The sequence below is a fragment of the Chelon labrosus genome, assembly GCF_963514085.1.
Source record: "Chelon labrosus genome assembly, chromosome: 11".
NCBI classification, from domain to species: Eukaryota; Metazoa; Chordata; class Actinopteri; order Mugiliformes; family Mugilidae; genus Chelon; species Chelon labrosus.
Window position 1 is genome coordinate 1454691 of NC_140344.1, and position 19796 is coordinate 1474486.

Genomic DNA, 19796 nt, shown 5'->3' on the forward strand with positions numbered 1-19796 from the left:
ACTGGAAACCTTACACACAGATAGAGTAGCATGTTAAGTTTTGTGATTTTTTTGTGTCACTTTGGCAACCTCTTTTCCAGGCTTACATTTACAGGTGAAAACAGTGCTACCTTGATTTTTTTTTTGTCCAAACTTGCACGGATTGATTGTTGGGGGACTCAAAGTAACCCCCAAAGGGGAGAAGTTGGTGAAAAAACTGATATTTTGTATGTACTGTATGTGAGAATAGATAGACTCAGAGTTACAGCCTGACTATTGACCTACATTGCTGTAATGTTTTGACAAGTAAAGAAGCTGTGGAAAACTACCATGCTACTGTGCTATGGAATGTAGGATGACATATTCCTGTGTGCCAGGCACTGACAAAATAGGACACAGAAAACACAGATCACAAGCTACAAATTTGCAGGTGTATATCAAGTAATATTACACAAAATATTTGAACCCACCAGAGACTACAACAATCTCTTTTCATATGGTTGGTGATTACTTTCAGTCTGCTACAAGAATTCAGTTCTCATTGGTATATCTGAGGTACACTGCAATGTTTTCAGTTATACAGGAATCAGAGTTATCTCTAGAAGTGGGATAAAGAAACCCTGACAACCTCACTTTGATATACCTCTTTGTGTGCAGTAAAAATGACATACAGTAAATTATCAATATAGAAAGAGAGAGAAAAACACAGATTAAATTGGATAGATAAAATAAAAATCAAGAGAGACAGAAAGGATGTTTGTGTCAACTAAAACATTCACAAAAATGGGTCAGGTGTGAGATCACAATGGCCAAAATCTAATCAACCCTTGAATCCAAATCAATATTTATAACAAATAAAGAAGAAACTGATGATGAAAATGAAGAAATTCCCAGAAAGGCATTACTGACGTAATGTGTTCACTAGATTGGGGATTGGGACAGATGGACAACCAGAAAACTCAATGACTCCGACTGCAGCTGCTGCAACTGTGGGGCCATGAGGCATATGTTCTATAGATGACTAGCAGACTAGGTGTAAAGATGTGAGGTGAGCAGAGGCAGTGGTATGAAGTACTGGATTCTGGTGAGTAACTGTTGTGGTTTAGCACTGCCTCTGGTGGATAAGTCCTTTTCTATTCCCTCGTGATGTAGTTTCATCTTCCACTGTAAATGATCTTTTTCATATGTGAACTAAGACTGTGTCACTGGGAGAATGAGAACGATGCACATAATGACTTACTTTATGGAGGTGGAAAAAACAGGTGCTGGGTAATTAAACAGGACTTCTCAGATCCTCACCCATGAATAATTAAAGTAGCACTTTCAACTGGCGATTCATCCAACAGTACACTTGTCTCTATGTGAAACCCTATAAGCCCAGCTTGATTAAAGCCCTGTCAATAGTAAATTCTCTAAGGTCTTAAAATGTTGTTGTTACCTCCCGGTTGATTTGAGTTTATTTGACAAAACGCAGAAAATGTGATAGCCATATTTGGTCTTGTCTGTGATACAAATTGTAGTAGCTAAACTTAGTTCTTATCAGAATGTATGTCTGATAACAAGGCATTTGGATTTCATTATGGGGTATATTTCATACAACCAAACAACTTTGTTGTAAACAAATTCAACTCCATGACACTTATATGATGTGTATGACTACATGGTTGTTACTCTTCTGTCCATCACCACATAGATCCCACCCAAACGATATGAACAGGAAGGCTTCCTGCCTTATTTTGTCCTCTATTCTGTTTTTCCTGCTAATGTAGATGGACGTTTTGATCACTCCCTCCACTATGACATTTAAAGGCATCAGTTCTTTTGTAGGATTTTTTTCCCTGACCAAACCAGACTAAAACATTCTGCAGTGCATTAACAGTATTATTATTTATTTAATATCAAGTGCCCTCTCACCACTGTCTGTGTCATTTTTTTCTCAACATGGTATCAACTCCTCCACAAGTTTACATTTGTGTAGGGCCTTGAGATATTTTAGATTGTTATCGATTCTGTTTAAATAAAATTTTGCTAAGTGACGTCAAAAAGGTGAGAAAAGAAAAAAATGTGTGTAACAAGTTCAATTCAATTCAATTTAATTCTATTCTATTCTATTCTATTTTATTTATATAGCGTCAATAACAATACAAATCGTCTCAAGACGCTCTACAAAACCCGGCCTGAAACCCCCAGAGCAAGCCTGAAGGCAACGGTGGCAAGGAAAAACTCCCTTTTAACAGGAAGAAACCTCGAGCAGAACCCAGCTCATATGGAGGGACCCATCTGCCTAAGGCCAGCCAGGTAGAGACAGAAAAGAGAGAGAAGAGAACAGCAAAGAGAGAAGAGAAGAGAACAGCAAGATAAACATACATCTGTCATAGATACACATATCTGACTAAAGCGTACATGTGGAATCCTATGATATAAACTGATGATGTTACATGACAGTTTGAAAATATAAGAGGAATCACAGGCAGGATGGAAAATTATTCATTCAGGTAGGAGTGGATAACTGCAGGAGGCCATGAAGACTGGGCAGGTTGATGAGACCACGACATCAACCTGCCATAATATCTTGGTCAAAAGCGAATTTAGCCACTTGACTTTGGCACTGCCTTATGAAAAGCTCCTAATCTGTAGTGACTTTATGTGTCTGTCAGTATTGTTATGCTTTGTGCGGAAGAAAATAAGTGTCGTATACTCCTGTATACTCCTCAGCTGGGATGGGTGGGGGTCAGATATGGAATACACAATATAATGTAAATCTAAAAACAGTTTAATGCTAACCAGATAAGAGTATTCATTTGTAGATAATATTAAAGCAGGTGCACAAATCAATTGTTTTCATGGACTTTATGTTCTGGGAGTAGGGAATTGTTTTAATGTATGATTTGGTTTCGTTTTGAATAAAGCTTTATTGTTACTGAATTTGGACGGGTTAGGGTTAGGGTTATGTTGATTATATAGCATTCATTTTGTTTCTACAACGTTTTCATAGTGTTATCAGTAATAGATTTAGTACTTTTCCTTGCTTATTCCAAAGTGTTGCATGAAACATTTTTAAGAGTTCTCTAACCTCTAAAGCAACCAGTTTTGCTGGCATCAGTGCAGTGAGAACAGGATGTAGAAACTTACAGTTCTGAGAGCTGAAGATTGTCAAATATCTGCCAGGACAGTGTGGTCAACATGGGGTTCTTGGAAAGATTTCTGAGGGAGAAAACGAGAAAGAGAGGTAAAACAGATTGATTCAGAAACTTAGCTTCCGCATGACAGTGGGAGGTCACTGCTGTTATACTTGTTACACAGTTGGTGCCACTCTGAGCTTTGCAACTGCTAACTGTGCTCTGTCACTTAATAGCAGTTGCATGAACGTGAGTACAGTACGTGAAACACACATATATACATATATATAAGTAAGCAGTATGTATATATATACATACATACATATAAGCAGACAAACAATAATGATATTGTTGCCTTGTATCCTTGTATTCTCGCCTGAGATGACAGCTGGGATAGGCTAAAGCACCCCCCGCAACCCTTCACAGGACAAGCGGTTACAGAAGATGAATGAATGAATGAGTTGTTTATATATGCCTTTACATCACAGATTTTTTATCAACATTTACTCATTAATTTTACAGTAATTGTATTACGTTTCAGTTATAAATTGTTGATCTTATTTATGTTAAAAACAAGCAGGTTAGCTAGACTAGGTCCACCATTGATTTTGATGATTGGATTACACCACAAATCCACATGAACATATTTAACTGTAATGATGCAAGATGCTTCCATCACATGTAGAACACATTTTCTAACATTTTCAGCTTTTTGGCCTGAAATCTGACATCAGATGTGAAGGGTTTACTATGTACGTTGGGCCCCGGTGTAACTGGATTCTGCAAATTCTACTGATGCTATGATTCATTTATTCATGGTGGAAGATTGTAATTGCAGGTTGTTTACATCATGACACGGACATGCACATGTGACCACAATATGTGTCGAGGTATGGATGCTACTGTTGTCATCACTTCCACTGCCTTCGTGACTTTCATATTTTGTGCTCTCTTCTATCTCTATCTCCCTATTTGCTCTTGTTACTGCATAAATTATAGGACTCTCTGTGCTTATTATCTGTAATGGCACAGATGGAACTCTTCAGTAAGGATAACACACACACGCACACATGGTTAGTGCGTGCTATATTCAACTGACAGGCCTGCAAAATGACAGGTGTTGCCATGGTAATTAAAGTCAGTCAGTCTGTGTGGATGTGACGCAGCGTGGTGCAACTTCATAAAATAAATAGTGACTGTGAGAAACGCTTTAAAAGTTTACATATATACACATATTACAGTTTTTGTTTCCACTGATACACTCAGAAATTGCAGCCTAATTCAGTAAATAATACATATTACTACAATCCCAGGTGACACTGTGGAGGGGGTTGAGACATAGACACAGACAAGCATTCCCACTCACATTCACACTGATAGGCAAAATACATTTATCCACTTGGTTTATACTGAATGCATTCTGATTTAAAGGCAGTGGTAATGGTGATTGTTTGATTATACTGTGGGAAGTGTTGATAAACTAACAAAATAAATACACATTGTGCAGTAGCCAATTTGGAATCTGTAGAATAAATGAACTGTGACGCTGACACTGACTTTTAAGTTGATATAGCACTCAGTTTATACATCCAGCAGAAAGACGAATGTGACTCCAGTATTCACTGTCTTAGCTCTGTGTTTGGCATCTACCAACCGCTAAAAATCTAAGTCTATCTAAAACTAGATGGCAAAATTCCCACTGCTGCCATACAGACTGTTACAGCCGTGGGAGCTCAACAGGAAAATGCCCCAATAAAAAGGCAAGGGGCCTTTGTTTTTGTAGTTTTATTTACAAGTATGGTGTTAATGTTTGCCTTCGTGTGGAAGTACTCACATGTAGCGTAGGTGAGGGTTCTTGGAAAAAACACGAGCATGGATCGTATGCAGGTTGCTCCTCGTAATAGTTCTGTAACACAGAGAGAGAAAGAGAAAACGAGAGAGAGCAAGAGAAGGGAAAAAAAGAAGGTTGTCTGTCTTAGATAAATAATGACTTTGAATAGTCCTCTATCAGTCTGAATTGTAATCAGAGGGAAGATAGGACCGGTTATTAAAGAGAACATTTCAGGCCAGAACAAAAGATGGAAAGTAAGACAGGAGAAACAGGGAAGACAGAATGAAATAAACACAAACGAAACAATGCACCACAAGGATGAAGATAGTAATATATAATCTGCATCCATTTCCAGTGACACAGCACATACATAAGACTGTGGATAAAGACTGGCGAATCAAATGAATATCCAAACTAGGATGGATTCTGTGTGATGCAGACAGTACAGAACAACCGTGGTGTGCATGAGGGTGTGCTATCTGGATGTACTGTATATTGATTCAGGAAGAGGGTATATGTATGCAAAGAGGAGAGAAAGATAGAAGGGAAAAGAAGTAGATGTATCTTTTGTGGATTATGATATTAATCCTATTAATAAGCATTTAGACTATGATCGTTCTCATGAATATGGTCTAATAACATATAGACCAGATTAGTAATACGTAATATGAATGTGGTCAATATTGCTGTATTACAATAGTACAATGATGGCCTGTATGAATATAATAGTGTCAGTAGGTAATGGATGACATGTGCCATGTACCTATGTACTGTGATGACCCCTGGTGTCCTCTTGAGGTATGTTAGTGTCTGTCTGTTCTGCAGGTAGCTGACTGGTGTGATCTGGAGCACATGTGACACCCAGTGTGCCAAGGTTACGTAGGTCCTACCTGTCTAATGAGTCTCTCTGCTCTTTTTCCCAGGCACTTCACATTCCAGTTTGGTTCTATTTTTTTTAGATTATCCGTATGTTTTCAACACTCAACATTTACACACATCCTCTGACTTCCACATCTCGTATGTTGACTTTTAATTTGGTAAATATATCAAGTATTCTTTACTCAATCTATTGGTGCGTCTTCCTACTGTTTTGGCCACCTGAGCCGGGTCATGACAGTACACATGAGAACAACCAAATGTCACAATGTGTAGCAGGAAGAAAGGACCCAATTCAAACCATAGACTGTATATAAGTATGAACTAACTAAAACGAAACTTATCAGAAAAATGGACACTTAAGTATGGATCAGCATTATGTTAACTAGAATGACAAAAACCATCCTTTGAATTATTTGACGTGACATCCTGGCAACCAGGATATTTTTTAAAGACATGCATTAAATGATGGCACCATTTAATACTTTGGGAACATTACAACACTGAATGAAATGACACACAAACGAATGTCTTGCTACTTACAGCTTCTGTAAACCGGTGTAGAGCGCCATATCAACCTCCCCCAAGGTCTGCAGATTAGGACAGTTTTCAATGTGTCTGGAAAGCAATGACATATTAGTAGGGCAGCAGCTTGTGAAGAAGGGCAGAGGTTTATTTCATGTTCTTTTAAATCATTAGATCAAGATTATAATGCTATTTTTCTGAGCTTTTAGTGAAGAAGCTAACTGGTCCTTTTTAGTTAATGAAAGTTTCCCATTCTGATCAAATTAGGCTTTGTGATTTGCTTAAAGTACATTTATGGTTTATGGATCATAATTGTGGATGAATTATGAATTATAATGGATGAATTATAACTGAAAATACTTTTCACCACTCAGTTTCTCCAGTCCAACACCCCCCTCCCCACCAAACTGTACTCCAACAGTTCATCTTCATCACTTGGGTGTGGAGCGTTGTTGACTCAAACCCCTGCCTTGACTTGCAATAGCAGTATCTCACCTCACCACTAGTGTGCCACCAGTCAGCCTTCTACCACTAGAATTTATTATTAGAATTGATTTATTATCATTATTATTATTATTTATTTTTTGAAAATGCATTAACACAATTATGAGCATCCAAAATTAAATATGCTAACCACTACAGAACAGGAGATAACCTAAGCTGCCAAAACCCAAGAATAGTTGACCACAGAGGTGTTCAGAACAGAGTAAAGACATCCCTTGGTGACATCCAATTAAAAGATACAATTTCTTTTTTCTGGCCCTCTGTCTTGACATGGGAATATGTTTCTCCAGCTAGCAAAAATGTCAGCCTCCAGGCTGAACCATTCCTCAGCCTCAAGGAGAATGTGCCTTGAACTGAACACATCTCACTGGCATGCACTGTCATATTGCTGTGCTTGAAGTCAGCAACCATCATCCCAGTCCACAAAAAGCCAGTCTCTGAGGACCTGAACAACTCCAGACTGATTGCACTGACACCCACCGGTAATTATGAAGTGCTTTGAGAAACTGGTCCTACATCACATCAAGGCAAACCTCCGACCCTTCTTGGACCCACATCAGTTTGTCTACAGAGCCAACGTCGCCTTCACAGTCCACACTATGCTGAAACACCTGGAACATCAACAGACCTATGTGAGGATGCTCTTCACAGATTTTAGCCCAGCTACCAATACAGTCATTCTAGACATTCAAGTAGAGAAACTGTTGGACTGGATCCTCTCTTTCCCTATCTGCTTTTGGATCCAACAATTCCTGAGTCCAGTTCTCTATTTTTGGTGCACACGTGATTTCAAACCAGCTCACTCATCCTGGCACTGAACATTACAAAAAAAATCTGAGATAATACTGGACTTACTACAACAGAGAATGTGTGTAAAAGTGTAATGTGTGCATCTGTTTCTCTCAGGAACATGGTTGCCTAACACCACAGAAACCATAAAGAGAGCGCAACAAGACTCCACTTCCTCAGAGTGCTCAGGAGAAATTGTGTGGAGTGGAACTTGTTGACATTGTCATTGCATACTTAATCACCATGTGGTATAGCTGCTGTGCACTGGCTGCCCATTGCCCCTACTGGCAGACCTTGTTATGTTGCACTACGGAAGTACAGCCAAAAACATCATTAAGACCCTACTCACCCTGGACACCACAGTCATCAATGAACACCAAATAAACGATTGGTTTATCACTGTGAAAGCTGCTATCCATGTTCTACGCTGCACTCTGATGTTATAATGTCCTGTACTGTACATTTTATAGTGAATAAAAACACCACTTAAGATACGACTAATAATTCAACTGCATACATTTATACAGTGACTTCTCATTATGATTGTTATTCTGCATAAATACATAAACCACATGAGATAATTGTCCCTCTCAAGATGAAGACTTAACTTTAACTGCCACTTGACACCTTTATATGCAAAGTGTCATATATATATCACATCATTATTGCATCTTGCTACTGAATGACACCATTATTACTGTTTGTTGGGAAAACGTCTTGGTGGCTGTCTTGAAAAATGCAGTGAAGTGGTCAAATCCAAAGTCATAACCATACAGGAAGTGAACTCTCTCCATTGTTGGATGCATTTGGAAGCGTGCGACTGCTTCAGGCTGGATGTGAACTAGGGATGGCTGTTTTGTTTCTAGTCTGGAACCAAACACTCAGGAAGCTGAGATGGGATAAGTACCAGACAGAGAGCGAAGATGTACAGATATGTGTACAGAAAGAGAAAAGTGCAGGATAACAGTGGTTTGTGTGACAAGCTTATCAAAACAAAAGGGGCTGTAACTGAACAAATGGCCTTCTCTATCCACTGTAATTAGACTGCTGATAATTGCATGCAAGGGAAAAAACTTCTGAAACCCACATTAAGATCAAATGTGCTGAAACATTACATATTTTATAGTACTTGAACACAGATGTGGCAATACGGCTTGATAGCATCTCAAGACCACACCTTAACTGATGCAATGAAGTCTGATGGTAGACAGGACAGGAGGGAAATGAATGGAGGGATGAGAGGGGTTGAGGGGACGGATGAAAGCGGTCGATGGGAAGGGATGATAAGGTTCGAGAGGATGGGACGAGAGAAGCCAAATGGAAGAGATGAAGGCAGAGAAATGTGTACACAGATGGTGGTAGAGGAATGCAGGGAGAGAGACTCAGGGTGGGGGCACATCTCAGAAAGCTTTGGCTCCTTGTCCCCCTAGTTCCTGTAATGAAAGGTGGAAGAGGGAGAAAATAAAAGAGAGGGATGGGGAGGGTGAGGGTTGAGAACTGAGCCGAACAGAGAGGGAGAGGATTAAAACAAGGAGAATGGCATGGGCATGGTCTTGTTCTGTCTTGAACTTGGTTTAGTTATAAGACCATCATAAGTTGCAGACATCACATTAGGTTTCACCTAAATGTACTAAATTTCCTAGGCACAAAAACTATATCATGTCCACATCACGAATCCTTTTCAAGTAATTATCTAATCCACAGGACATCAGATGTTTTGCATTCACCGAGCCACTTTTGAATCAGTGTCCTCCTCACTAGTTAACAAGTACAATTTCTAATCTACAGACAACCACATCCATTAATAGGAAGAACAAACTCCAACACCAACCCTCAAGAATATCCACTACCAGCAGTAGCTACTGTTTTCCAGAGTCCCATAACATATGTAGAGTACACCGTACTGTAGTAAATCAAAGATCATCTTCATTTACTCAGCAGAGTAAAACATATAGCACTGACCAAAAGGGTGACTGTAGCTTAATTATAGACCATCATCCAACCAGACTGGTAACTGTGGGAGAGACTGTATTATATATGGTCTCCAGCATTGAGTCCCATGAACCCCATGGATACATATACGTCAGTGTAACCTACATACACATACTCACACACTAAAAATGAGGGCTCATGCAGCAAACTGACAGCCACACTGTGAACCATCCATCACCTTCTATGCGCACTTGAATTACTGAGAAAGAACACTAAAACGACTTCACTTTTCAGTACAGTGATGATTGGAGAACAAATGCCCATGTACAATGTTGTTTATTGATTTATTGCAATCAGGGAATAAGTTCAATGTGGCAAAAAAAATAGTTTTGTCATCTTACTAAGTTTACTTACTACGAGTTTTCTGGTTTGAACTTTTCTGGTATGTTGCCATGAGTTGGTGTCTTCATCTGGATTGTTTGTGCCGCCTTCATTAGTTTCACCAGTGTCTTGTTTTACAATTAGTTCTTTCTGAATGAATAGTTCTGTTTCTCCATTCATCCTTTGTCAAGTCATCTTTGTTCTTTCCCAAATATTTTGCCGGTGTTTTGTCCTTGTGATTCGTTGGCCCTGTTAGTTTCTAGTTATTTCTTTGTATTCTGTTTTTCTGGCTTTCTGGATGACTTTTGTTGGACTAGTTTATGTTGATATGTTTTTGTTCTTTCTATTTGGGATTAGTTGTCATGGCGGCAGCACTGTTTGTTCATCACAGCAAGTCATATTAAAATGAACTTTTATTATTATTTCATCCTGCCTTGCCTCCTTGTGTGTGTCCTGTGCTTGGGTCCATCTCCCCATAGGAATGCTACTGTGTATGTTCTTTTACAGAGGTGTTAAAATTGTTCATCTAATGGAAAAAGACGTGTAATTTTAGCCCGTGGTGTTGGCCGTGTGAACACGGACACATCAGACATCCGCTGACCTGTTTGTGAGCCGTAATTCCAGATAATACTGACTTTCTGAGGCAGCATTGCAGAAGAAAATATTGACTACTTTTGCGTTACCATAATGGACAGGATTTTAATATTGACATTAGCTCAATATTAATTCTCAGTTATTGATGTTCTGTCATAATGTGTTTCGTAAACAGTTCTGTTGATGAAAAGGAGGGCAGAGTAGAGTTTGGCTTGCTTCTTTTTTTGCCTTCCTCATATTGATGTGAAGCATACTTTGGCAAAAACACATAGATACCCATATTCATATGTAATTGAACAGGTGTTTTTGGATAATGACTAGGACCATGACTATGACTATTTCCTTCCTTTAGTAAATTGCTTGTATTTATATAGTTGTAGGAGCCATTATTAATGTTTAAGCGCAAGGCTTCTCCGAACCACTAAAGTTGGAAAAGACTGGATACGTTTGTTCGAGTACATGTCCAAACAATAGGCCCGTTATCAGCCAATAGTGGCTTCAGTATAGGACTCTGTCACTACACTTATCACATTTACCCACTTGTTCACACAAGCACACACACATTCAGACACCAGTGCCAAGCACTGGGAGCAACTTGGGGTTCAGTGCCTTGCTCAAGGACACTAGGGCATGTGGTCCCTCTTTATCCCCCACTCAACTGAAAACATTACCATATGACATACATGGTTGATTCCATAATAGATTCCTTCCATAGGAAAAATATAGCCAAGTAAAACTCATTGTAACATTATTACCCCAGGCTGTCTGCTTCTCACATGCACTCATACATACACTGTTGTATTATGTAGGCTGCCTCATTGATGTGGTACATAATGGCTGCTAATGTTATTGGATATTTTAACATCAAGTAAGCACAGTGCACGGCCAAGGTGAATGGTAATATCATAAAGTTCATTACATTCTAGACCAATGTGTCTTCAACACTTAATGGGAAGTGATTAGGAAATGTATGTGCTTTGCCTGGCTAACATGCAGTAAATGGCAGGGTGGTGAGGACCTAAGTCATCTTTTATTCTGCAGAACTTACAAAAGTTTGTTGTTTTTGCACTCAAAAACAAAGTGTAAAATCTGTGTAATTAAACTGTTTGCAACAATCTCAAATATACTAACATACTTTGCAATGGGACAGCTGGGATAGGCTCCAGCCCCCCCTCGACCCTTCACAGGACAAGCAGTTACAGAAGATGAATGAATGAATGAATAACTGCAATGGCTTATGCCTCACAAACCAAATTCTATTCAGTCCCGTTGTTATTGGGAAAGTCATAATACAAGAGATCATGTCCATGAGCTGTTCGGAACAAATTCCAGCATAACTAAATAAAACCAACTGACTATAAATCATTTTAGCACAGGTATATTTTTGTGTGTGTCCCCACATGAGAACTGAACTTGTTATTTACATTAAGCAATGACAGATAGAGAGTTCCTCCTTAGCGAAAGATTACTTTCATTCATTCATCTTCTATACCTGCTTAGTCCTGTTAAGGGTCGCGGGGGCGAAAGATTACTATACCAGAAAATACTTCTTTGTTCACAGAAGCACCACACTAGCTATTTTGTTTGTTTGTTTCAATGTATTCTGTAAAGCCCAATTGCCAAAGCTAAAGCCATCACATTTGACTTTACTACTTATTATCACATGTACATTATCAGTGGTGTACAAAGGAGTAATTAACGCATCATGACACAGAGGCACAGCAGTGCCATGGATAGCAGTTACTTTAATTCATCAATTATCTTTGATTAACTCTTTCCCTCTCTTCCCAATTAATAACACCCTGGTTTATCTCAGGTCTATTGCTTCACACAGAGAGAAGATGATCTGGACAAGACTGTCTTGCTTCAAGGAAGCAGTGAGAGCTCACACTCAAAACAATCAGGACTGGTGCTGTTGAGGTGTAGAGTGTGGAGCAGAGAGCATGAATATGCAGCAGAAGCCAGTTCCACTTCTATGCACAACAAAAACCTAATGGACTACAAAGGCTGATTGGAACTGGGTTAAATGTTTACGCAAGGCGTCTACAAGAGCACAAAGACAGATACACCCTCATACATGCAGTCTCCTACAAGTTTGTTTGTCTGTGAAGGTCCTCAGTCATCCAGGTCATGGTATATTCAAAAAACGTTACAGGAATGCAGCTGTACTTGTAGAGGTTTTTTTACACTCTTTACAAGTTTGTTTATCTTTTATCGCGATCAAAACTGTACAGATTTCATTCTGATGCTGTGAAATCATTGTGTAACGCCACTGCTACTGCATATTTTGCTGTCATAAAACTGCTGTCAGGCCTTTGTAGTCAGCGACATACTGTTTGGAGACAAAATGTTACCATCTTCAAACTGGTCAGAAGTCAATTGTTGAAGCATGTCAGTACTGTTGTTGACATTTCAGCATCAGTTATTTAGAATTTGGCTATTTTTAAATCAAATAGATATGCCTCGTCATCTGCTACCGGTACAGCATTTGCAGAATCAAGTCTCAAAGCTGCTTATGATTGGCTTAGATTTTTTTCAAGTCCATCACAAATACTCAAGTGCCACATATTATGGCATGATTATGATGTGATAGGGGAGGGGAGGGGAGGGTTGCAGCTTCAATTAATACCTTGTAGTGAAATCCCACAGTCATAATTCAATCAATATCAATTTCTCTCTTTACATTTCAACAGTGTTGTCTTACTAAGCTATTGTGCAGGGACACTCCCCAATACATAAAGCCTCAAGCACATGAATGAGAAGGAAGATGCCTGTTTGTTTGTCTCAATCTGACTGGACTGGTAAAATCTAAATTTAGTAACTTGTAAAAAAAAACTTTAGTAAAGTGCATTCACGAGTTTTAAAACGAATTATGTTGAAAAGTTGGAAAGCATAGCCTAGTGAAAATACAACTAATATTCACTGTCTGTGCACTAACAGATGTTGTACTGGCAATCTAACTGTAAGACAGGATTTGGATGTTTTTAATCACAGTGACTGCAGTGCCACTCCCAGCAGAGGATGTCTACTCACCCCAGCCTTCATAGTACTGAAGATCGTCTATGATATTGGGCATAAAGTAACAAGCCAGGGTGCACTTTTCATTAGCTAAAACAACTCAATAGTTTTTTAGTTTTTTATTAGGAAAGCAACACCACCAGCATCACTGCAAACACCACTGTGAAGTAAGTAATATAAGATAATAAAATTAATCTCCAGTTTTACTGTATTTTTGGAAATTCTTATGATTAGGTTACAATCAGTGTGTTGTATCCAATTTCCTAAAATCAAATTTAATTTTTGTCCGCTTTAGAGGAGTATACTTAAACCCAGCCTAACTTTTTTTCTGTAATGTCTTTAATCAAAGCACGGATGTTGTATTACAGTTAATGTGTCATGCGATATATTTTGCAACTCGCTGCCTGAAAAGTATGGAAAGGCAGTGTACGGCAACACCGGGTGTCCAGCTGTCACACAACCATCACACTGAGCATGAAGAGCACTTCTGAAGTTAGACTGCTCCTACAGGAGAACAAACACACACGGAGATCTGATTCGGGAGGAATTCATGTTTGGTCAGAAAGCTACACTTTTCATGTAATGAATCCCACCGAACTAATTCACTCTGTGGTTTTGGGGTCTTTGTGCCTCTCTATTCAGAAGGATGAGGAATTTCTTGACAAAAAATCATGAGTCCTAGGACAGTCTCCCAAAGAAAATAATATATGTTTTGTGGTTGATTTTCTAAGTGGATGGGGGTACCCAGACAATGACTGGATGACTGGTTAGCTGGTCATCCCAAGAAAACCTGACAAGACATGTAGACTTGGTATGTGCTTAATAGACTCCTGACTCTTTTTTATCTTCCAATTTAAAGAAGATAAAAATTGAGCTGCAAGTATCAAGTGGATCAAACAGAACACGGTAGAATATATTATAGCAGCTCAAGGGGAACAGAAATAATTATATTTAAAACCACAAATTGTGTCTGTGTTCCACTTGATTCAAAAAATCCTCTACCTTATTAAATTTTAAAGGACTAAATGACATATTTATTACTTTCTGTTGTTTTGGCAGTGGACTGATTCACATGATTCAGAATCTGAACATTATTATATTAGTAAGTTTAGTCAAGGTCTGCCTGACCAAGAAAGACCTGCCTATTACCAACGATCCCCCTGAGGCTGGATAATCCATCTCCACTGTGTCTTCCAAAAAAAGAAATAACCACAAGTTCACATTTTGTATATTTGTCCATGAAAAGCGCCTGTTTAACAAAAAAGGGGGAAAAAAGGATTTCTCTTCTACTACTGGTCCTGATCTTTTTTCATTGTTATCATCAGTTTTTCTTTGTCTCAACAAGTTGTTTCTGTTCTGCAGATAAATGACAAAACGATTTTGTTTCTCTCGTTAAAAAAAAAAAAAAAGAACTTATAAAATCTAAATCCTGTAATCAACCCAGTAACTCGCGTTAATGCGCATTTCCACGCACAGCTGCGTTTAAAAACCACCTAAACCAGCACTTACATGGAGGTGATGTTCTGGAAAAGCTCGGAGACCCCGGTATTGTTCTCAGGACTCTCGGCGCCCAGCAGCGGAAAGAATTTGTCGTCGGACTTATTGCAGTAGATCTCAGTGGGCGAGCAGGTGCAAGTGGACGGACAGTCCAGCATGGAGCTCAGGTAGTTATGAAAGAAAAGGCTAAGCAGAATAAAAATCTTCCAGATGCAGAATATCCTAGGGGGGCGACGCAAGCCGAGTGTTCCAAACGTTGCTCCAAATACATCCATGCTGTCACGACTCAAGCCTGATTTCTTCGCAACTTTGCAGCGCATCAACGAACCAACCAAAAAAAAAAAAAAAAAAAAAAAAAATCAAATCCTCAGTCCCCAGTCCGCTCCGCGCGTACGTGGGCGTATGAGTAGGGTTGTCCTGACCTTATATTTCAATGAGTGTGTGTATATGTGTGTATGTGTGTGTGTTTGTCAGGGGTTTTAATGATGCTAGTCACGGCCCACCTGCTCGTTTGAGGAACGAAGGAGGAAAAACGAAAAATCCCTAAAATATTTTTAGCCACATGCCACCAATCGGGGTTAGCGCGCAGTCCTGCTCTCTCCTCCTTTTCTCTGCATCGTTTTATCGTTTTATGTCATCCCTCCATCCTCCTCACTGCCCCATTTTTTCTAGTGCTGTTGCTGTTAGAAGGCGTCGGGAATGTTGGAGAGACTTAGAAAGAGACTGACTGGTAACGAGAGGGAGAGGGAGAGAGAAAGAGAGAGCGAGAGAGAGAGAGAGGCTCCATCCTCCAAGCTTCAACTCCCACCTTCTGGGCAAAGTGGAAACTGACATGCACGTAAGACTGCACATGCGCAGTGGCTTTTGCTTCCAGTGGTAGTAATAACAGCAAAACATGAAGGTTGGTTATAATATGCACGCACAAACACACAGGGACACCAGTTGCGGTAAAGAATAGTACAAAACAGCAGGAAGAATACTGTACCAGCAAGGTACAAGCACACAGCAGACGACACACTACACCGATCAGCCACAACATTATAACCACTGACAGGAGAAGTAGATAACATTGACCATCTTGTGACAATTCAGTGTTCTGCTGGGAAACTTTTGAACCTGGCATTCATGTGGATGACCCACCTAGATCAGACCAGGCACCCCCACCCCATAGCAATGACACTCCTTGATGGCAGCAGCCATCCCCAGCAGGATGCAGCCTGACACAGACACACACACAAAAACAGTTTAGGAACAACTCAAAAAACATGAAGAACAGCACAAGGTGTTGACCTGGATTCCAAATCCACTAGATCCCAAACTGATCAAGTATCTGTGGGATGATCCACAGAGGCCCCTCCCCTCAACCCATAGGACCCAAAGGCCCCCACTAACAACATTCTGTTGCCAGACACCACAGGACTAGCCTGGCTCCGCCTGCCTACGTACTTCCGCTCATTTGCATTCCCTACAGTACTCCGTCTGGAATAGCTTGATCCGCTAACGTTTACTCCGGCCAACTGGTTGGCGAACCAATCAGCGAACAGAGGGCGGGTCTGAGAGCGATTACGTTTCAGTTGCGCGCCAAGTTTGAAATGTTTACACGAACGGAGACGGATATACTCGAAGCCATTCGCTCCGTTGTGGATATGCTTCCTGGCATTACAGCACTTTTATTCCAATTTCGCGTCCTTAGTTTCAATGGGGGATGGTAGAGTAGCGATTTGTTTACTTGTTGCGTTCTTGAAAGCGGAAGTACGAGGCAGCAGAGCCTGAAGGCTCCGGCGCATAACATACGTCATTACCAAACGTTAGTGATTGGTTAAAGGAACTCCGATGATTTTAAACCTCAAACTGTGCCCTCCCACCAGGAAATAAACGTTTGCCAATGGAGCTAGGCCAGACTCTCTGCGAAGTCAGAGAGTCTGGTATCCAGGCTACCACAGGACACCCTCAGAAGGCCCATGTCCATTCTTTGATGAATCACAACTGTTTTGGATGCACAAGGGAGACCTATATAATACTAAGCAGGGCATTATCCTGTTGGAGGACACAAGACCTACGACTGAGACCAAGCCTTCTGACACACTTCTGACACATTTTACTCCAGAATGCCTAGATTGCCTTGATAGTCTTGAGATTGCACTGTACACTGCACAGCTTCAAAACCCACTGTGCCACATGCAGCAAAGCAACCCCAGAACATAACCGGTCCTCCTCCATGTTTCACAGAAGGTACAGTGTTCTTTTCTTTGGATGCTTCATTTTTTCATCTGTGAACATGATGTGACTTGCCAAAAGCTTTGTGGCTTGTTAATATGCATTTTGGAAATTTCTAGTCTCAGCAGTGTAGTCGTCCTCAGTCGTCTTCCACTAAGTCCATTTTGACTCAAAAAGGGACTGATGGTGCCAGACGTTGCGCTAGACTTTTTCCATTGTCCGTCATTTTGACTGACAGGGTCATACAAATTCCGTCATAATCCATTTTTACCCGTCACTTTATTTTTTAAATGATAATATGACATTCAATAGCATTTAATTTTTCATTATCAATTAATATTCAGTAGCGGTGTAAGAGCCGAATTTTTGGCCGGCCATCAAAGACGACTCAAGAATCATGAATCTAGAGTCTATTTAACCGCCTCAGTTGAGTCCTACCACGTTTGATTGATATAATCAATAAACGGCACCATTCAAACATCTTCATCTCACTCGGCAGAGAATCAAAACTTACTACCCGACTTGACCACTTGCAAACTAAGGCACTCAGACACTCACTCACTTACGCACAATACGCAGAGAAACTAAACTTAACCGACTCATAACCGCTGCTCGTGGATCCCTGCTTAACTGAGAGTGGGCAGCCACTCACTCGGCCGGCAGATAAACGAAACTTAACCGACTCTTACACTACTAATCAAGAGAGACAAGAGCCAGTTAATATGCTCACTCGCCACCAAGTGGTCTGGGGTGTGAATTGCAATCTATCAAAATGACAGATTGCCTTCAGATTTTTCCATCACCGTTCTAAAAAAACGGTCAATGACGGAAAATATTCTTGGTTAACGCGACCCTTGGATAGTGCGATCTGACACTGATGTACCTTGACCTTGGAGTTCACCTTTAATCTCTTTGGAAGTTGTTCTGGGCTTTTTTGTTAGCATTCGTATTATCCTTCTCTTCAACTTGTCGTCAAATTTTCTCATGCCGCCATATCCGTGATTCTGTTGAACCACAATTCAAAAGCAAATGTTAATTAACTAATTTTTATTTATTATTACTCTTGTCAGTTTCAAGTTATTTCAGTGACGCTTGCGGGTTTTTCTTTCTTTAATGTAAGGGTACCAAAAATCTTGTCCACATGTGTACAGTTTTTTTTGTCTTCAGGAGCTTTTGTAAGGTAGGCAATTTCTTGGAGTGGGTCACAGGGGTCCTGGGATGGAAGCTATTCGTTCTGGGCAATTTGAACGCAAGTGGCCAAGTACACTGCCTGGACAAAAAAAATGTCGCTACCTGGATTTAACTAAGCAAATAGGTACGAGCTTGGATAATTACTGCGCGGGTGATTATCTTTCAGCTGACAAGTTATTTAACCCCAACTGATGCAATGAGTAGCTTCTCATTTCCTAAACAACCATGTCGAAAGACAGATCCCGTGGTCATGGAAAAGATGTTAGTCTGTTTGATAAGGGTCAAATCATTGGCATGCATCAAACAGAGAAAACATCTAAGGAGATTGTAGAAACTATTAAAATTGGGTTAAGTACTGTCCAACGTATTATTATAAACCAGAAGGATAATGGGGAACCATTGTCTTTAAGGAAGAAATGTGGTCGGAAAAAAATCCTGATTGATGGTGATCGCCGATCACTTAAACATTTGGTGAAATCAGATCGAAGAAAAACAACAGAAGAACTCAGGGCTATGTCTAATAGTGACAGTAAGAGCATTTCCACACATACAGTGTGAAGGGAACTCAAGGGATTGGGACTGAACAGCTGTGTAGCCTTAAGAAAACCCCTAATCAGTGAGGCTAACTGGAAAAAAGGCTTCAGTTTGCTAGGGAGCATAAAGATTGGACTCTGGAGCTATGGAAGAAGGTCATGTGGTCTGATGAGTCCAGATTTACTCTGTTCCAGAGTGATGGGGGCATCAGGATAAGAAGAGAGGCAGATGAAGTGATGCACCCATCATGCCTAGTGTCTACTGTACAAGCCTGTGGGGGCAGTGCTATGATCTGGGGTTGCTGCAGTTGCTCAGGTCTAGGTTCAGCAACATTATGTGCCCAAAGAATGAGGTCAGCTGACTGCCTGAATATACTGAATGACCAGGTTATTCCATCAATGGATTTTTTCTTCCCTGATGGCACGGGCATATTCCGATGACAATGCCAGGATTCATGGGGCTCAGATAGTGAAAGAGTGGTTCAGGGAGCATGAGACATCATTTTCACACATGGATTGGCCACCACAGGGTCCAGACCTTAACCCCATTGAGAATCTTTGGGATGTGCTGGAGAAGGCTTTGTGGAGTGGTCAGACTCTCCCATCATCAATACAAGATCTTGGTAAAAACTGAATGCAAGACTGGATGGAAATAAATCTGGTGACATTGCAGAAGCTTATTGAAACAGTGCCACAGTGAATGTATGCTGTATGCAAAGCTAAAGTCGGTCCAACAAAATATTAGAGTGTGTGATCTTTTTTTTTTGTGGCAACTTTATTTTTAGCCAGGCAATGTATTTAGGTTGCATT

The 19796-nt window shown here is 40.1% G+C and overlaps 1 protein-coding gene across 1 annotated transcript in view; it reads right to left on the reverse strand.

Moving 5' to 3' along the window:
• The window catches only part of LOC311496231 (NT-3 growth factor receptor-like), a gene marked incomplete at its 5' end in the record, with an annotated part of 44688 nt that extends 29323 nt beyond the window's left edge, over positions 1–15365 (reverse strand). Inside the window, 4 exons of the mRNA XM_084555993.1 lie at positions 3112–3183; positions 4933–5004; positions 6349–6423; positions 15058–15365. Of these exons, the coding sequence (XP_084412119.1) occupies positions 3112–3183; positions 4933–5004; positions 6349–6423; positions 15058–15365 (527 nt within the window). The remainder of the gene's footprint in view (positions 1–3111; positions 3184–4932; positions 5005–6348; positions 6424–15057) is intronic.
• Positions 15366–19796: the final 4431 nt, after the last annotated feature.